Genomic DNA, 20,614 nt, shown 5'->3' on the forward strand with positions numbered 1-20,614 from the left:
CCCGATTATGATGCGCCTGGGCCGAGCGTCCCTTTTACCCCACCCTTGTGATGGCCCTACTAATGTTTAACTGATTAACTAGGATTCTACATCTCTAGTGGCCATGCGTGACCTGGTGGCCGGGACCTCAGGCACCAGGGTCATGTGACCAGAATGCCCAAAACCTGGGGGTGCTGCAGCACCTGCCACACCCTGACTTACTGCACCTATGGATACAAGACCAAATTCAGCTTGATATAAGCAGGTGCAGCTGTCACCTAAGTGGAAGAATTTGCACCTTCTTATCTGAGGCTTTGTTTTCTGTGGGGGGAAAAATGCATTTTATCAATGGGTTTCAGTAAGGTGAGCATTGCTAAATTGCCTGGAGTAAGTATTTGAAAAATTTTTTTCTTCATCACCTGTCACAGTAAGGTATAGGCTTTCATTTTTGGGCTGAAAGGTCTCGAAGGGGTAGCCATACTAGTCTGCATTTGCAAAAATGAGTTGGCCCGTGGCACCTTAGAGCCTAACAGATTTGTTAGGGTATAAGCTTTCTTGGCTTGTCAATCTCCATGACAATTTTTGGAAGTCTGGAGGCAAATCAAGGAAAACCTCTTTTCAGCTGCAGCTAAACAAAATGCATGATGTCTAATTCAGGAGATAGGGGCATGCTGTTTCCCTGCAACAATTCATTTTAATAGAGATGTCAGACAGTTCCTGACTGACCAGCTTAGATGTCTCAATTGCATCTTCCATGCACTTGCAGCCTTACTGCAGTGGAGTCATGAGTGGAATAACAACCTTGTCACCATAGCAACATCACCAAACTAAGGCAATGTAATATGCTGTTGCCTAGCAACTGGTGAAGGAGCTGCTGAGCAGCTCCAGGAATGGCAAATAGGCAGAGTACAGTGATATTGATCATCCCCAGGAAAAAGGTAGGATGATGCTGATAAGTAGAATACCCTCTCACTCCCGTAAAGCCTTGCTGCAGGAATCAGATGGGAAAACACCTACCATTCTCCTATGCTGATGGTGTCCAGTAGAGGGACAAGGTACTTAAGAGAATGGAAAACACACCTACAATCAGCAAATGCTAAACAATCTTCCCCTGGAGCTTCATCTTGTAAAATCTGCTGGTCTCCCTCTCCTTTGCCACAAGGTGTAGTGCAGCATTGCCTAGTTACTGTCACAGCTAGGAATGATCCTAAAAACACCAGAACCTTATAGTTATATAGCACCTTTCATCCTTAGACATTTCATCCACTGAGTGTACATTTCATGTACTGAGTGTACATACCCCTGAAATTCAGCTACAGCTGGGATGAAGTGAGTAGTTATCGGCACACACAGGCGAGGGAAGACTGCTCCTCCTATCCTCCTGTTAAATTTCTCCACTCGGACATTGGGGAAACTCTGCATTATATTTTAATGGAGTTAAAAGATGTGCTCATGGGGGCTGCTAAAGAGGAAAATCACTTGTTGCTTATATTTGCTGACAAAGATGGAGAGAAGTGACATTTTGATTAAGAAAACTAGGACAAACCATAAATTTACATCAAGGGCCATGGGACCCTGAATGCCCAGAGTGAGCAGACAGGACCTCACTTTAAAGGTCTGAGCTGAAATTCATCCTGTGCAGCTTACTGAATTTAGTTATTTACCTCAAAATATGGGGCTAACCTGATCCTCCTGGAATTCAAACTTGTGGTTCCAAGCAGTTTAGCCTTTGAGATAATGAAGCCATCCCCCATGTAAGCAGCAGCAAACCTCTGTTAAGCATACCAATAGGGAGAGATCTACAGTGATCTTAAAGCAATTTTATAAGCTTAAAACTTCTCTGCATCTGTCTGTGAACACCTTTCCCTTTCTGGGCAGACAAGTGGACAATTTTCACTTAAAAAGTATTTGAACATGTTTCTTAGCATCCAGCTAGGGCACTGAATCAGCTTGGTGAAGGGCTTTCCAGGGAAGAACAGACAGCTGTGGTAATGTCCCATATTTACAGCTTTAGTATAGAATGTCCCTATAACCTGGTCATGATATGTCATGAAGCTGGACTATCTTGGAATCTCTGCTCTGGTATTAATTTGTTAATCAGAAGTCTTTCTTGAAATTCTGCAGAAAATTCCTTGTGTGTGGAATAAACAGGGTTCTGTAAGTGATGTGGGGATTTTTAGCTATCGGGGAATGGAGGGGCAGCCAAACAGTCCCATACAATTCATAAAGTGATTGAGCTGAAGCCCAATGGAGTCTTTCAGTTGACTCCTCGATCAGGCCCTTTGACAATGAATATTCTGACTTTTGCAATCTTGCACCTATCCCCATATCTAGGCAGGCATATCCCCTATTGCATATGTAGTACATAAGAACATGACTTATCAGGATACACTGACTCAAGTGAGATGACCTTCAGCCTCTGAACCCAACTTTGCATCACTGACAATATGTGCCTATAGATCAGGGGTGGGCAATAATTTTTGATGGGGCCACTCCAAGATTTTGGAAAGTGGTCGAGGGTCGCACTCTTCCATGATATTAATGGAGATGCATGGTCTGGGATGGAGGTTGGGTGCAGAGGGGCGGTTGGGGTAAGGGATTGGGGTGCAGGAGGGCAACTGGAGTCTAGGAGAGAGAGGCAGTTGTGTCCTAGGGCAGGGGACTAGAGTGCAGGGGTTTGGGATGTGACCTAGGGTAGGAGGGGATTGTGATCTGGGACAGGAGATTGGGGTTCCAGATCTGGGAGGGGGTAGGGGTGCAAGAGGGGGACAGAGGGTTTGGATATGTTGAGTGGGGGGGCAGAGGGTTGGGGTGGGTAGGGAGGGGCTGGGGTGCCAGATGCAGGCTGTGACCAGGAGACTTACCAGCCAGCAGCCAAACCAGCCTGCCTGCAGAGCTAAGGCTTGCAGAGCTTAAAACATTCCCCAGCCAGCCTACCTGCTTGCCTGGCCACGTACTTCAGTGAATAACTGAGCCGAGGAGGGGCGGCATGGTGGTTCTTGACTACCTGTTATTCAAACAAGCAGCTTCCATTGGCTTGTGCTGGGGGGGGGGGGGGACACTCCTGAAGCTTCCCTCCTCCCCTCCAGTTTTGAAACAAAAATGGAGCCCGGCAGCTGCATTTCTGCACAGCACATGGGACTGCGGGGCAAGCAGGGGAGCCAGCCTGGGGCTCCCCGCCGTCTATGGGCCAAATCCCGTGGCTTGGCGGGCTGAATCCAGCCCGCAGGCTGTATTTTGCCCAGGCCTGCTATAGATCCTCCTGTGCAAAGATTTAATGCAATAAGCTTCAATAGCATACAGCTGATGGCTGCTTCATCAAAACAATTCTAGCCACAACAAAATTAAAGAGTACTTTTAAAAAACTAGGGATATCAATGTGTAGATGACTACACGATTAACCTATAAACCTGGGTTTATTAGTTAATCCTGTCGACTACATACAGAGGCAGCAAGGGGGGGGGGGGATGCATCAGATGCAGCAAGGGGGTGGTGAGGGAAGAGCTGATGCCCATGGGGAACTGGCTTTAAGCCAGATCCCTATGAGCACCTGATCTGCGCCGCCCCCGTGCTGCTGCCTCTGATAGAGAGGCAGCAACACAGAGGGCAAGGGGGCAGGCGGGAGCCAATACACGCAGGGAGCCAGCTTTTAATGGATAGAAGGAATGCTGTCCAGCATTCTGAGACTAAAGGGTTAAACTCATGTAGCTAGCAGGTGCTGGCAGGGAGCTAGGGGAGACAATGGGAAAAGGTGTTGAGATTTGAATGGGAAGATATGCCTGCGTGCTTTTTTGTGTGAGTTTTAAGCCAGGAGTTGGGGGAACAAGAATTGAACCAGGCAGAACTATCATGCCTACAAGGAATAGTGGGAATGGAAATGGACTGGACCTTAAAGCACAATTCTGTAAGTAGTCTCAGAATGAAATGTCTATTTAGACACGATCGGGTTATTTTCTTTGTTTTGTTGTTTGGTTAAACATCTCTGTGCCTCCCCGCCCCCACCCATACACTGTATTAAACTGAATTCCAGAGATACAATGCTCTGTGTTTTAATCTGTTCTTTTCTCAGCTGCTTTATAACACCTAGCAACCTAGTATGCTTTACCACGTATATCTTTTTGTTTTATTAATAAAAGTCACCTTTTTAAGGTGATGATTTGATTTTTGTGTCCTGGAAGGTAACAGGAGGTCTGTGATAGCTGACCTCTCAGGCTAGGCAGGCACAGAGATTGCTGCTTGTTTTCTTTTTTCCAAGCTCTCTTATGGTAAAAGAGCTTGGGGGTACCCCTCTGGAAGAAGTTAAAGTGCTTCTTCCTGGGTTCAAGAAGAAAGGGGTTTTCACTTGATGGTGGCAACCTATCTCCCAAGGCCAGGGAATCTGTAACCTTGGGGAGTCTTTAAGCAGAAGCAGAGTTTTTAAGGTCTCTTGAGGGCCCCCACCTTCTGCACTCAGAGTGCCAGAGTGGGGAACAGCTTTGACGCTGCTCTCTGTGGTGCCGACTGCCACCCCCCCCCACTGCTACCTCTATCAGAGGCAGCAGCGTGGGAGGGGACAGGGGAGGTTGCTGCAAAGCAGCCTCTGTCCATGGCAAGCCTAGACTCACCGCGAACAGGGGCTGCTACCGCAAAGCAACTTCTGTCCGCAGGGAGCTCGGACTCCCTCACCCCATGGACAAGGTCTGCTGCCACCCTGTACTGCTGCCTCTGTATCAGAAGCAGCAGCATGGGGCAGCAGGCAGGAGCTGGTCTGTGTGGGAAGCCAGACAGAAGGGCAGCAGCATGGGGTTGCAGGGGCCTCCCTGGGAGTGGGGTCGGAGCTCACTGGCTGCCGCCCCGGCTCCAGGGACTATCAAATAGTTGTTCAACCACTAAAATTTGGTGCCCTTACACAACTATTCAATTACATGCTATTTAACATCCCTATTAAAAACAAATCAAACCAATGATTAAATTGCAAGCCCCAGTATGCAGAACTGGTAATTAACAGGAAGATCCTTCCAAGACTGAGGCAACAAAAGTTTGCTCTTCTGTTTTCAGAAAGATGTCCTAGAGTCTGAGCTGACTTAGTAACAGAGGGTAGGTGTCTCATCTCCAGATATGTTCGGTCAGGTTATTTGAAACAACCTCATACAGAAGACCCTGAGAGGCTTTTATTAAATACGTGTTTATAAAATAAGTCATTAGAACACTGTGGACCAAATCCATTCCTGGTGTAATATCACTATACCTTTAAGAGTTACACCAGGGATGAATTTGGCCCAACTTGTTTCCCTAATATCAAATCTGGAAATGCAACTCTGCAAAGCCAACTTAATACATGTATGTGAACCTAGATCAGGGATGGGAAAATTAATTATGATCTCAATACTGCCCACCTAAATCCTCCATGAATTTCAAATGGATACAATATTTTTTTTCATTTCCCATTTTCAACTGCTCTGTTTTGATAAACAAATAGCTACTGCAATCCAATGAGCTGCATTTCTAGGGTAGGTGAAGTGCCCATAATATAGTAATATTAACTGTTTTGGGGAACTTTACATATCTATACCATTTTCTCAACTGAAGATCACAAATCACTTAACATTAATTTAGCCTCTCATTACCCCTGTGAGGAAAGAAAATATCTTCAATTTTAGGGGGGGCTGATGTACAGCAAGATGAATTATTCTTTCATCTAAAGTCTGAAGCATAACTAAGAACAGATTTCCTAACTTGCTATCCTGTGTTTTAACCACAAGACCATCTTTCCTATGTCCTTTAGCTACTCCAGAACCAGTGTGAGGCTCATTTAATGTTGAGATCTCAGGATAAAAAGCAGTACAAAGTAATGTAATGCTTGGAAACAAAATGCTGTTTAATAAATGAAATACATAATCTTTCATTCCTTTATCTTTGGAAGTAGGAATAAGAGATCCTCCAGAAAAGGGCTTTATTCTGGAGGATCATGCCAGTCTAGACGCTCTTTTCCAGCTTTTCCCCAAGCTGGAAAAAAAGTGGTGGCCATGTTTATTTAAATCCCGCGGGGGATATTTAAATCCCCCGCGGATTTCCCTATTCCAAAGTTCAAAATTAGCATGCCTCTTCCGGAGAAGGGGCCAGTGTAGACGTAGCCTAGGTGTTAGGCAGAAAGCAATTGAGATAACCAGGGAGATATGGACAGGAGATTGCTGTGTGCTTGATGTGGAAATGAAGATACTTGACTAGCCTCATACTAATCATGTGAAGTTTTGCCTTTCTTTTAATCTTGTTAACTTGGCTTTCTTTTGACTGTATAAATCAAGGAGTTTGAACCTTGTATAGTACTCACATTTTCTGGGTGAATTAGCAGAGCTGCTTTGCTAATAAACAAAGCGGTCTGACAAATTTGTGAGTCCTGTCTGACTGACACAGGGGGTGGGGAACCTTTTTTGGGTTGGGGGAAACTGACCCACAGAAAAAAAAAATCAGTTGAGGCCCACACAAGTGAGAAGTTAAAAAAGCCCTCCAAAAACCCCCATCCTTCACTGATGTGGCCCTAACTGAGACATTTCACTCCTTTGGCACTCCAGCCTCACAGGGTGAGGGGGAGGGACAGGGAGGACTGAGGTTCAGGTTTCCCATGGGCTGGATTTACTCTTCTGGGGTTAGTGGATTTTGTGGACCCCCCAGGCTCTGGGGTGGGGACAAAAATGAGGGGTTCAATGTGTGGGACAGGGTTGCCAGTGAGTGGGATGGGGTGGGGGTGCAGGAAGGGGTGAAGTCGCAAGGTCTGGCCAGGAGGGAGGGTGCAGGAGCAAGCTGGGGTTACCGGGTCTTGGCAGGGTGTGTGTGAGTGTGAGGGACTAGAGTGCAGGATCTGGTCATGAGGGGGGGCACTTGGCTTCGCACCCCTGTCAGTTCCGGGCACGGCCTCCTGCAACTCCCGCCAATGGGAGTAGCGGGGAAAAGCCTCCAGACAGCGCATCACTGCATTGCTGTTCTCCCATCAGGGTGGGGGAGAGCGGCAATGCGTGGAGCCGCTTGCTCTGTCTTTCTCCACGAGCTGGGTCTGGCGGGGAAGGTTGGGGCTTTCTATACGTACATACAGGGGCGGATATAGGGCAGGGCGAGTGGGACGGCCGCCCCGGGCCCCGTGCTTCAAAAAGCCCCGCGCATGCGCCGTGGCAAAGGGGGGCCCCCACAAGATTATGCTGCCCTGGGCCCCGCAAAACAGTTATCTGCCCCTGCATACATACACACACGCGCACACCCCTCCGAGCAGGAAACCAGAGCTGGTACTCCAGTCTCTCAGTGGCCACGAGGCTGGAGCACCAGTGAGGGTTCCCCCGCTGCGGGGGGGAGGAGTGGGGGACTAAGTTTGAGCCACAGGCCACCTGTAAGGAGGCCATGGACCACTAGTGATCTGTAAACCGCAGTTTGAGAACCACTAGCCTAGGAAATAATATGAACAAGAATCAAATCCTGGTCACTCTCATAACACTGCAAAGCACTTCTACCAGGTCAGATATCACAAAAATATCTTCAGAATAAGATATGAGATTATTAAGAGCAACACTGACATTACAGAGAAATGTTAATGAATTCTCCTCTACACCCAAAGCTGTTCTGTCCATAGGACAGTTCAGGTCAGCCACCCCAGGCTGCCACTTTGGGGCATCCCACAGTGGCTGCCTCAACCGTCCTATGGATGGGTCCCAGGGTGGACCGGGAATCACTGTGAGGCCTGGCACAGGGTGGCAGAAGGAGTCCGTCCCCCCCACCATGGCAGCAGTAGCTGGATCAACCTGGCAGTTTGCTCCACTCTGCCCCACCCCTTCCTGCTGCACTCTGCTTCACTGTGGCAGCAGGAAGCTGAGTGCAGTGGGCTGGGAGAGGGTGGCCAGGCAGAGTAGAGCAGGCTACAGAGTCACTCCAGCTCCTGCTTCCACGGTGAGTGTGTGTGTGTGTGTGGGGGGGGGGGGACCCCTGCTGTCACCCCACACTAGGCCTGCCAGTAATCCCCTGTCTCAAATCATTTGGGGGCAAGGGGGCAAAACAGGGCCAGGAAGGGGGCAGAGCAGGGTCAGGGCTCGTGGAAGGGGTGGGGCAGGGCTTGTGGTCGGGGGGGTGTTGCCCTGGGCCCAATGCCTGGGACACTGGGGGCATGTACCTGAGGCCCTGCACCCCCTGTCTACACCCCAGGAGCTAGGGAATGGATTATTCTATTAAAAATAAAAATCAGAGATGGGAAAATAAGACACATTGGCTGTGTCTAGACTGGCCAGTTTTTCTGGAAAATCAGCCGCTTTTCTGGAAAAACTTGCCAGCTGTCTACACTGGCCGCTTGAAGTTCCGCAAAAGCACTGACTTCCTACTGTAAGAAATCAGTGCTTCTTGCGGAAATACTATGCTGCTCCCGTTCGGGCAAAAGTCAGTGTAGACAGCTGAGATTTGTTTTGCGCAAAAAAGTGTCTAGATTGGCCACGGACGCTTTTCCACAAAAAGTGCTTTTGCGGAAAAGCGTCCGTGACAATCTAGATGCTCTTTTCCGAAAATGCTTTTAACGGAAAACTTTTCCGTTAAAAGCATTTCTGGAAAATCATGCCAGTCTAGACATAGCCATTAAGTGAGTTGCCCAATGCCAATGGTAATTTGTGGTAATGCTAGGAACAAAACCTATAATTTTCCAAGGTCCAATGCCTTAACCACAAGCTCATCTTTCCTCTTGTACAGAGACCTTGCAGAAACTACATACACAAAAAGACCAAGTAAATGCACAGTTGCAGCCAGAACCCCTGTGTCCAGCTACTGGTATTTTCCTGGTGCCAGTGCTGTGATTCAGGCCTTATTTTTTCCTTTACCAACACTGTATTCCTATCAGCTCTAGACAACAAAATCCTGACCCAAAACTACACTTTGAGCTGCTGCTTCTCTGCTGACTCCAGTTCTGGTTTTTTTTGCCTGAATCTACACAGTGCACTGTACTGCTCCAAGTACTGCACTTGATATGCTGGAGTACTTTAGAACATTCACATGAGACATTCTTGCAAGGATACTACCATATAGACAGGGCCGGATTAAGGTTATGAGGGGCCGAAGGCTAGTGGGAGGGAAGAGCCCAAGTATGAACTACATATTGCAAAAAAATTATAAAGTCATCAAACATTTATCTATATACATATTTATGGAAAATTAAACACATTTATTCTACTTTCACTACACTCAAACAATTTTGTCACACTTTAGCTGTGGCAAAGTTATGAGTAGTATCATCATAGTTCAAAGACCTGACAATTTCATTCTCAATGCTCAAGAGGGACAAACCACTGAGATGCTCTTGACTTGTGGTGGATCGGAGGACACTTTTTACCCTTGTTAGAAGAGAAAAGAAATGTTCTCCACTATAGTTAGTGATTATGGGTAACAAATACAGTGGTAATGCAGTTCAACATTTGGGAAACATTCTGTTACATTGGATTCAGTGATAACTCAGTATATCCCAATAGATAAGCTTTCATCATCTTTTCTCTCTGCATCTGAGAGTGATACGAATCCAACAAACTGAAGAAATTCTTTAGTAAAATCTAATTAGGAGATCATCTGGGTACTTCTGACAGACGTTTGATAAGACCCTGGGCCCTGTGTGGGAACTCTGGCTACCATCGGGTGGCTTTTGGTTAATGTGGGAGCTAGAGAGCTGGGGGGGGGGGGGGGAAGAGATCTACTACAGTGTCCTGTTTGTAGCCAGCAGCCTAAATGAATTTTTTCTGTATTCATTAGCTCTTCCACAATTAGAATCATAGGACTGGAATGGACCTCTAGAGGTCATCTAGTCCAGTCCCCGAGCTTTCACCTTTTGAATGAGTAAGACAAAACAGAGCTATCCCTTGTTGTGTTCTCTTTCCCCCTTTAACAAAAAGGCTTCATTGAAAATCAACATCTCAAAAGAACCACCAGGTTTGGATGGGGTTTGTTTACTAGGCTGGTGTAGAATGAAGGATCAAGCAGAGGGCACAGACAGACCTTGCTTCTCCCCTCCACCCTATAAAGTGTTCACTAGGAAGGAAAGTGAATGAGATTCTGCTTATCCAGGTGTGAAAAAGCAGAAGGGACCTAAATTTATTGTTGTGCAAAAATCTGTTCTCCTAGACCCCGATCTGAAGTCAATACAGCTACAAAAATATAACTGTCCCCAGAAATTGGCCTTTGTTTTCATTCCCTTCTCAAATCACAGTCATTCTATGAATCATAGAACCATAGAGCTGGAAGAGACCTCAGAAGGTCATCAAGTCCAGCCCCCTACTCTAGGCAGGACCAATCCCATCTAAATCAACCCGGCCAGGGCTTTGTCAACATCCTTACCCAACATCCCACTTGAAAAAGAAGTTTGAGTTGGGGCAGAAAAAAAGATTCACCTCTGGTTTCATTCCAAAAACTGAAAGCTAAATAAACCTGAAGTTAAAGTAAGGTGGTGTGCAGATGCAGTAAGAACCAGCTGAGGCGCTCTGCTGCAGGAGGTGGGTGCACTGCCAGCCAGGCTCCTAGAGCTCTCCTGCAGGCAGTTGTGCTAAGCAGCAGGCAGGTGAAAGGGGCTGGCTAGGGGTGAACCCCACACTGGTCCTGGCTGCCTGAGCTCCCACACCATGTAGGAAGGGCAGAAGGGGCTGAAACCTCCCCGATTCCTACCAATGCTGCCTGTTGCTTGCTCTCCCCCTTCCATCACTGTCAAGGAGTGAGAGGGAGCTCTTTCTAAGCCACAGGGAGCTGCTTTGCCTTGTCTTTCTTGCAGGCAGAAGCACTTCAGGCTCCAGCAGGACTGTGAGAGCAAGCTCACTCCCCCTCCCTCACCCAGCCCTGCCTCCTGCCTGAGCAGGAGGGCCTAAGGATATAACCTTATTAGCCTAATGGTTAATCTGGCCCTGCATATGGACTATTACATTTCTATTAAAAAACAATCAGGGTCTTGTGGCACCTTAAAGGCTAACACATTTATTTGGGCATAAATGTTTGTGGGCTGGAGCCCACTTTGTCAGAAAATTAAGAATCTGTATCCTTTATTCCATGGTACTCCGAGAGAACCAATAGAAGTCATCATGCATCTAAGATGCATTAGTTTTGGGGCCTGACAACCTTAATCACCCTTCTTTAAATTATTGAAGGTGTGTATTTAAGCTAAGAAAACTTCACATCATAGTTTTTAATCCACCTTCATGCAGTGGGCCAAATTATGCCTTTAGTAAAAAATTATGCAATCCCAATGATGTTAGTAGGGTTGTGTATGTTTAACCATGGCCAGGGCTGGCAACAAGCTTTGCTAAGCCCTGAACAATATGGGGGGGGGGGGCGCGCTTGGCTTTGGGCCCCCCAGAAGGGGTGGGGCCTCAGGTGGAAGGGTCAGAGCTAGGAAAAACCACCCTTCAGCTCCACCCAGACAGTGCTGTGTGGGCTCTGGTGGTAATTTTAAGGGCCTGGGGCTCCAGCTACCACTCTGCTGTAGCAGTAGTGGTGGCCCAGAGCCCCAGGACCTTTTAAATTGCTGGGCCCCATGACAAGTGCCCCCTTTGCTCCTCCCTGTAGGGAGCTCAGACCATGAACAGAATTAGTGTATGATCCTCAAGTGACCATGTAACTCAATAACTGTCACACCTGGATAACTGGAGACAGAACTGGGCCTTTGGTGTCATCATTACATAGATTAGTAATTAGTAGATTAGTCTTGCCCTGCAGATAGTAAAATATTCAAGATATTTCAAGCTGATAGCTGTTTAGAAGTCTGATTTAAATTCCTGGAGAGGAAAAAAGAAGTTGGAAAGTTGGATGCAAAATATTCATAACAACATCCTTGATTGCACAATTAACAATATGTAAAATTGTGTTGTGGATCACCTTGAAAAGCCTGTCTTCAGGATATGAAGTGCAGTTTTAAGACAAGACATCTTGTTAGGGACACTAATGTAGTTTGAGCAGAGACATGGAATAGATTTTTTTAGGGGAACAATCTCCCTTATTTGTGTAAAAGGTTGATTACCAAAGAGTTCAAGACTTTTCTGAATGACAGATTTGACTAATGTTGTGGGGACTTCCAATTCCCTTGCCCTCATCACTTCCCCTGCTACAAGGCCTCACCTTGCTGAGCTGATCCAAGAGTCTTTGGTTCTGTTCAGATAGTTCCTGGACAGCTCGTGTTTTCTCTCGATCTGCTTCACGACGGTGAACCTGCTGCTTCTCCAGCTCATCCTGTAGCTGTTTCACATCACTCTCCAACTCTGACACCCTTCCTTCCCATTCCCCTTCTTTGTTCTCAAACCGTCGCCTTAATTCGTGTTTCTCTTGTTCTAGATACTAGGTAACAGAAAGAAAGAAAAAGATTATGAAAGGGGGGGGGGGAAATCACAGGCTGCTGGATGTTCCCACTGGATTCCCCATTCCCAGATGTCCCTCATTTTGCATCAGTTCCTCTCTGTACTTCTATGCAAACACAAAACAAGAATTTGCTACTTCTGCATGACTTGCAAATCTATATTAGAGTCAAGAAACAGGTACTGAAAAATCTTCCTATTCCAATAATAAATCTGCCCATGTGCTTTGTAGATAAAGAAAGAAGTAAAAAATGCCAAATTTTGTTTTGAATACAGAGAAACAGCAAAGCACACTCTGAATGTCAATAAGCAGAAAATTTAGGTCACAGACTAATTAATAATTTAGACAAACATGAGTCAACTCAAACAATCTTTGGGAGGGTCAATCTAATAGCATCCTTTCTATCACTAATAGCATCCTGTGATTCTTACCTTGCTGTCAGAGATCTTTAAAAACACTTCTGTGATGCTTTAGGCACCCTGCAATAAAACTTGCTTCTTGTCAAGTGGCTCTTTCTGACCTAATTGGGTATGTAGTGGTACTATGTCAGCCCTAGGCAAAATACAGCCCGCGGGCTGGATCCGGCCTACCAAGCCACTGGATCCGGCCCACAGAGGCAGCAGGGAGCCCCAGGCAGGCTCCCCTGCTTGCCCCGCAGCCCCGTGTGCCATGCAGAAATGCGGCAGCCAGGCTCTGTTTCTGTTTCAAAACTGAAGGAGAGGAGGGAAGCTTCAGGAGTCGCCCCTGCCCCCAGCACAATCCCATTGGCCGCTTTCTGCTCCCGGGCAAACGAGCAAAGCCGCCCAGGCGGCGGCTTTGCTCTGGTGTCCCTGGTCTGCTGGGGGGGTCCAGCGGCTTTGCTGGACCCCCCCAGCAGACCAGGGGGACAGGAGCAAAGCCGCGGAGCACGCCCACAGCAGGACAGCCCGGGCGCGCCTGGGCTGTCCCGCTGCAGGCGTGCTCCAAGGCTTTGCTCCCCGTCTCCCTGGTCTGCAGGGAGACGGGGAGCAAAGCGTTGGAGCACGCCCGCAGCGGGACAGCCCAAGCGCGCCTGGACTGTCCCGCTGCCCGCGTGCTCCAAGGCTTTGCTCCCCGTCGCCCTGGTCTGACCAGCAGACCAGGGAGATGGGGAGCAAAGCCTCGGAGCACGCCAGCAGTGGGACAGCCACGGCGCGCCTGGACTGTCCCGCTGCCCGCGTGCTCTGCGGCTTTGCTCCGCGTCTCCCAGGTCAGCAGACCAGGGAGACGGAGCAAAGTCGTGGAGGACTTGGGTGGTCCCGCCACCCCCGTCTCCCTGGTCTGCTGGGGGGGGGGGGGGTACAGCTAGTGCCCCCCCCCCCCCCCAGCAGACCAGGCTTTTCTTGCCTACCCCTGGGGTAGAGCAGCTGGGGGCTGCCGGGTTGGTCCCGCAGCGCCGCTCCGGACTAACCCAGCAGCACCCCAGCTGCTCTGCCCCAGGCGTCCCCAAGTCAGCCGCTGCTGAAACTGACCAGTGTCGCGTTGCTGAATTGGAGGGAAGCAGCCAGATCGCTGCTGCACCCCTAGGTGGGGGTGTTGGCCCCAGAAATTGGTGTGGGGGGAGCCATGTGGGGTATTGAATGGGAGATTGTTTGTTGATCTTATGTACGCTATTTATGTGAGTGTATAATGTCTGTGTGTGTAGGTAGGAATCTGTAATCTGTGTGGAAGCTGAATATTTCTGTGAATGTGGTTAAGCATTGCTATGGACAGGCTGAGTAGCAAAGCCCTGTGGAACAATGGCTCTCAATAGGCTATGGACACACCCAAAGAATGGGATTTGTCACCTGAGGGCAGCCAGCAGGAAATATAGAGATTGGCCTCTGACCAGGTGACTTGCGGCAGACTAGAAGAGGCCAGGAAGGAGTATAAAGAGGCCATGTGGTCGATGCCATTTGGTTCTCAGCTCAGCACTTCATCCCAGAGGCAGCACTGCAGGGATTGAAGAGCCCGGAAGACCTGTGAACCCATCCTGATCGTAGGATGTGCAATAAGGACTTTTAACCAGCAGCTGCAACACCTCTGCTAGAGCCTGCATCGAGGACTGGGAGATTCGGTGCATGTAACATACTGTACTTTAATAACCTTACTCTCGTGCTTTTCTTTCTTGTAATAATAAACCTTTAGATATAGATTCTAAAGGATTGGCCCAGCGTGATTTGTGGGTAAGATCCAGAGGGTAAATTGACCAGGGATCTGTGGCTGGTTTCTTGGAACCGGACAGAACTTGTTCGGGGTAGGTGGGATGGGGTGCTAGAACCCCCCACCCGTGTATAGGCCCGGGGCCATCTGGGGCACGGATATTGCTGGGGTGTCGGAGGGGTTTTGCTCGGGAGGCTTCAGGCAGGCTGCTGAAGCGCTCTGTGAGACTGGTTTGTGGCCTGTGTGGAGAGGTCGCCAGTCGGGGGCTGTAAGGAACCCCGGATTCGAGCAATTCGCCCTGAGCGGATGCCCGCAGCTGTGCCCAGACACGGCCCGGTCTGTCACAGTGGCGTAGTTGGCAGGATCCACAGATCTTGGTCAATTGAGCTTTGGGATCAGGACCCCACGCTGTCTAAATTTGATTTTTGGTGTTGAGAGTTTGGTTGATTAAAGAGCCGCTGCGATGATCCCGGAATTGTATGAGAGTCTGAGCAAAAGTGCTCTGAAGGATTTGTGCTTGGGGAGAGGCACTGCCTTTAGGAAAAGGGCCTCTAAACTAGATCTGGTAGTGTTGTTATTAACCAGAGATGTGGATGAAAAGGAGCAGAAGCAAGCCAAGGAGGCTGCTGAAAGAAGGCGGAAGGCAGATGAAGAAATTGCTAAGAGACAGAAGGAGATGGATCGGGAACTTGAGGAGAAAAAGGCAGAATATGCTGAGAGACAGAGGAGGGAAGAGGCAGAGCATGCAAAGAAGATGGCCCTAGCCAAGGAGGAAAATGCTAGACTTGACCTCCAGCTTAAGAGACTAAAAGAACAAGAGAGACTGTATCCTCCTGAAGGTTCAATGTATAACTCTGTGGGTATGGGGTATGCTTATGATATGGCAGACGTATTTTGCCCAGCTGATGTGATGACCCAACCCCAAAGCATGTGTGAATGCAAACCTTTTGTGTTACCTGTAGCTAACAGGGAGGTTTGGGAAGGGGGTGCATGTGGGTATGAAAAGTTTCCTGGAGCTGTGGCTGGTTTCATGGGAGCTGGTCAGTCTCCCTGTAACCAAGGGGAAAGTGTCTCTATATGTGAGCCTGTGGGTGAGGGCCCGTCTGATGCCTCAGAGGTGAGGCTGGAATCAGAACCAGGGCAGGAAGAGCCCAGAAATCAGGGAAATGTTTCTCTGGGGCAGCCTGGAGTGGCTGGCCAGAGTGAAGTTTTAGTTGAGGAGCTGGTGGCTGGTGAGGTTTGTGGAATTGAACCTGCACAAGCTGAAGTTGATTTGTGTGAAGCACAGTGGGTGCAAGCTGGCGATTTGGCTGGTGGAAGTAGCAGTGGGGCAGTAAAGGAAGCTGTCTCAGTGGCTAGCTGTATGCCTGAGATTAGCCAGGGGTGTTGGGACAAGGGAGAAGCTGTCTCTGGTTGTCTGTCTGTGTGGGGAAGAGTTTCTTCCTGTGTCTGAGGAAGGTGCCCCACAGCCTGTGAAGGCTGAGAGCAGTGTGGTTGTCCCAGAGTTGGGTCTGGATATGGCTAAGGCCCAGGAAGGGGGTGGCCCAAGGTTTGTGTCTGCTGGGGAGAGGGATGAGGTGACTCAGGTAGAGTCAGTCAGTGTTTTACCAGAACCCCAGAGACCAGACAGTGGTGACCCTGATATTGTGCCTGATGCTGCTGTGTTGCTGGCAGAGGGGGGAGCTGCTCAGTGGGAGCAGGGAGACACCTTAGCCCGGGCACAAGGAGAGAATGAGGGTGTGTTAACTCTGGTGCCTAATGATGGTGTGGACGTTTACAGCCATCTAGAGAGCTGCACAGGGAGTGAAGATGCCTCTGACCCTGTCTCTTGTGAGTCTGTCTATGTGCCTGAGAGGGGATTATCAGTGAATCCACCTGAGGGGCCAGAGATGACTCAGGGAATAAGGGAATTGCAGGAGGAATTGGTTGTGGCTCAGCAGGGCAAGGCTGCTGCAGAGCCAGGGAAGGGTGAACTGCTGCCTAAGGAAGCTCATAGGGAGGAGAGTCCTGGCAGTGCTTGTAGCAAGCAGTTTGCTGTAACTGAGGGAGGTGACGATGCCTTGCTGGGAGAAGGCATTCAGGAGAAAGCTCTGCCTGTAAACGGCAGCAGCTTCTTGTGTGAGGCACTTGTTTTGGTGCCTGACAGACAGAATTTGTCTGTTAACAGTGACTCCAATGACTTGGGTTTAGGGAAACCCAGTGTGGATGGTGTTGGAAAGGTCTCAGAGGGACTGAGGGTTGTTCCAGATGAGGCAGGAACATCCAGAGAACTGGAGCAGGCTGCTAACCCAGTGACTGTGTGTGACCAGCTTGCTGGGAAGTCATAGTGTGTGTGTGACAGGATTATTCCCAGGTGAGTGAGGAGAGTGGGAACTTAGTGTCTCAGATTCAGGAGAAGGGCTGGGTAGCTAAGTATGCAGAGCAGAACAGCTGTGTGGTCACTCTCCCTAGGATGCAGGAGATGGCAATTAAGCTCCCATCTCTGGACACTGTGGACACTCATACTCAATCAGGGAGGTTGATATCTGGTTCCATGTGGAAACAGAGGTTAGAGAGGGACAGAGGAGAGACTTGGGAGTCTACAGCTTACTGCTGTTACCCCACTGAGTGGGGGAAGGGGGAGAATTCCAGGGCCATTGTGAGCCAGGGAGTCACGCCCAGCCAGCCCTTTGTCTTGGTCTGGCCAGAGGTTTCAGGCCTGGAGCCCAGAGGACAAGGGGGAGGGGCAGGACTTGCTTTGACAAAGATTTGCAGGTTGAACCTGAAGGGAAAAAACTGCAATGGTGTGGGGCCAGAGAAGGGGCATGATGGGGAATGTCAATATACACCTGATATAGGATTGTTTTTGTTACTGATGTTAATTCTTGTAACCAATGTATTATTGTTGCAGAGAATTGTAACGGTATACAGTGTGCATGAGCTTATGAAAATACCATGTAATCTGTCTGGAGATGTACCAAACGACAGACGGTATGTAAGGGGACATTGTAATGTTGCTCTTTCATGGTTAACACTTGTAACTGGTTTTGGAACTTCTTACAGGACAAAAAGGGTTCCAGCCAGAAGGTCCTGTGTAAAAAGGAAACTGAGGCACACCACCATTTTGGTTGGGGAGGCCTGTGATGCCCTCAGTGATGTTACTGGCATCACTTCCTGCATCAATTTTGCGTTGGGGGTGTCACGTTGCTGAATTGGAGGGAAGCAGCCAGATCGCTGCTGCACCCCTAGGTGGGGGTGTTGGCCCCAGAAATTGGTGTGGGGGGAGCCATGTGGGGTATTGAATGGGAGATTATTGTTTGTTGATCTTATGTACGCTATTTATGTGAGTGTATAATGTCTGTGTGTGTAGGTAGGAATCTGTAATCTGTGTGGAAGCTGAATATTTCTGTGAATGTGGTTAAGCATGGCTATGGACAGGCTGAGTAGCAAAGCCCTGTGGAACAATGGCTCTCAATAGGCTATGGACACACCCAAAGAATGGGATTTGTCACCTGAGGGCAGCCAGCAGGAAATATAGAGATTGGCCTCTGACCAGGTGACTTGCGGCAGACTAGAAGAGGCCAGGAAGGAGTATAAAGAGGCCATGTGGTCGATGCCATTTGGTTCTCAGCTCAGCACTTCATCCCAGAGGCAGCACTGCAGGGATTGAAGAGCCCGGAAGACCTGTGAACCCATCCTGATCGTAGGATGTGCAATAAGGACTTTTAACCAGCAGCTGCAACACCTCTGCTAGAGCCTGCATCGAGAACTGGGAGATTCGGTGCATGTAACGTACTGTACTTTAATAACCTTACTCTCGTGCTTTTCTTTCTTGTAATAATAAACCTTTAGATATAGATTCTAAAGGATTGGCCCAGCGTGATTTGTGGGTAAGGTCCAGAGGGTAAATTGACCAGGGATCTGTGGCTGGTTTCTTGGAACCGGACAGAACTTGTTCGGGGTAGGTGGGATGGGGTGCTAGAACCCCCCACCCGTGTATAGGCCCGGGGCCATCTGGGGCACGGATATTGCTGGGGTGTCGGAGGGGTTTTGCTCGGGAGGCTTCAGGCAGGCTGCTGAAGCGCTCTGTGAGACTGGTTTGTGGCCTGTGTGGAGAGGTCGCCAGTCGGGGGCTGTAAGGAACCCCGGATTCGAGCAATTCGCCCTGAGCGGATGCCCGCAGCTGTGCCCAGACACGGCCTGGACCGTCACAACCAGCGGCTGACTACAGGAAGCCAGAGGCAGAGTTGCTCTGCCCCAGACTTCCTGGAATCAGCCGCTGATCAGTTTCAGCAGCAGCTGACTTGGGGACGCCTGGGTTTCTTAAGTTGAATCTGTATGTAAGTCAGAACTGGCATCCAGATTCAGCCGCGGTTGAAACTCATCAGTTTCAGCAGCGGCTGACGCCAGTTCCGACTTACATACAGATTCAACTTAAGAACAAACCTACAGTCCCTATCTTGTACGTAACCCGGGGACTGCCTGTATTGTGTAGCCATGTTGGTCCCGGAATATGAGAGAGTCAAGATCTCAAAACACCCAGTCTCTCAATTTGAAACAAAAGCCAATCTAACTATTAAACAATGCACTGGGAGTGAAAAGGTCTAAATGTTAAAACCATGGACTTTGGGGAAAATTAAACTAATAAAGTTGTGTAATTAAACAATATTTTGAACAAATGTCACTGTAACAGGGCAGCTGCCCTGTACTGGCCCCTTTAAGAGCCAAACCCTGGCCTGGAGCAGGCCCGGGGAATTCAGCCCAGCTGGGCGGCGTTGGCCAATTAAGGCCCAGCTGGGAGCTATAAAGGGGAAGGGCTGCTTCAGCACAGGCAGTGTGAGCCTGGCTGCCGAGGGAGCAGGACGCTCTCTGGAGCTAGGGCAGAGCTAGAGAGTTAGGCTGGGCCAGGGTGCTTGGACAGGCCTGCTGGAGAGACACCAAACCCCCGGAAGGGGGGCTCAGAGCGAGTGACTTGGGCACTGCCGGAGGGCAGTGTGGCGAAGAGACATATGTGACTGGAAGGGGCCCAGAGGGGAACGCCCGTGAGCGGAGGCCTGGCCAGACGGAATGGACTGATTCCGGGGACAGACGACGGACCCCCGCTACGGTGGTGAGTGACCCCCTCGCGCCCCCTCACAGATGGTGGAGAATGTGGGCAGAAGATACGCGATCCCGGCCCTGAGGTAAGGGCCCCGCGTGTTCCTCAGTGGACCCTAATACCAAAAAAAAAAAAAAAAAAAAAAACCACCCCCGCAAAGAGAGAGAAGTTGCGGGGTTCCCTCCTCCCCTCTCGGCGATCTCGGACGGGAGGGCCATGGAGGGAGAGGCAATGCCCGAAGGACTGACTAAGGGGCGACAGCCGCCAGTGAAGCTTCGAGCACAGTACTGCCAGGCTCTTCAGGAGGTGGCGGAACAGGACCAGGCCGGTCTGGGGGCCGCCCCGACTCCCCCGGCTTGCTCCCCCTCCCTGACCACGCGGGGACCCGCGGGGATCCCGCGGTGTTTGCCCTCCTCGACTCGGGATGCAGCCAGACGCTTATCCGCCCCGATGTACTGCCTGACACCGCGGTGCCCGAGGGGGAGCTGCAGCTGCGGTGCGTCCATGGGGATGTGAAGACCTATCCTCAGGTCCGGCTCCCCTTGACGGTACGGGGAGTCACCCGAATGATGCGAGTGGGCGTGGTGCCGCACCTGCCATACCCTATGGTGCTGGGTCGTGACTGGCCAGGTCTTACAGCTCTCATTACAGACGTCCCGGCACCGACCGAGCCCCGCGTGGAACTCCTGGGGGAGGAACTCCAGGCCGTCCGACCGCAGGGGTCGCTCGAGAGGGAGGGCCCCGCCGGGCGCGACGCATCTGACCCGGCCGACCCAGGGCGCTCGGACCCGGAGGACGTGCCGGTCGCGCTGGACTCGACCGACTTTCCCCGAGACCAGCGGGAGGATCCCACCCTGCGGGAGGCCTACATCCAGCTCGCTTGTGTTGATGGGACGGTGGTGGATCCACAGAGGGCGGCACACTGGCCTCGGTTTGAGCTACGAGCCGACCGGCTCTACCGGGTCGGGCGGAACCCGCAGACGCAGGAAGAAGAGGCCCAGTTGTTGGTACCCCGGACCCATCGACGAGCCGTGCTGAGGTTGGCGCACGACCTTCCCGCCGCCGGACACCTCGGGC

General features: G+C 50.0%; 1 protein-coding gene across 1 annotated transcript in view; it reads right to left on the minus strand.

Moving 5' to 3' along the window:
- The window catches only part of LOC112547596 (BICD family-like cargo adapter 1), a 293,330-nt gene that overhangs the window by 252,887 nt on the left and 19,829 nt on the right, over positions 1–20,614 (minus strand). Inside the window, exon 2 of the mRNA XM_075897779.2 lies at positions 12,067–12,282. Within this exon, the coding sequence (XP_075753894.2) occupies positions 12,067–12,282 (216 nt within the window). The remainder of the gene's footprint in view (positions 1–12,066; positions 12,283–20,614) is intronic.

Source organism: Pelodiscus sinensis, chromosome W (assembly GCF_052426305.1).
Source record: "Pelodiscus sinensis isolate ZL-2025 chromosome W, ASM5242630v1, whole genome shotgun sequence".
NCBI classification, from domain to species: Eukaryota; Metazoa; Chordata; order Testudines; family Trionychidae; genus Pelodiscus; species Pelodiscus sinensis.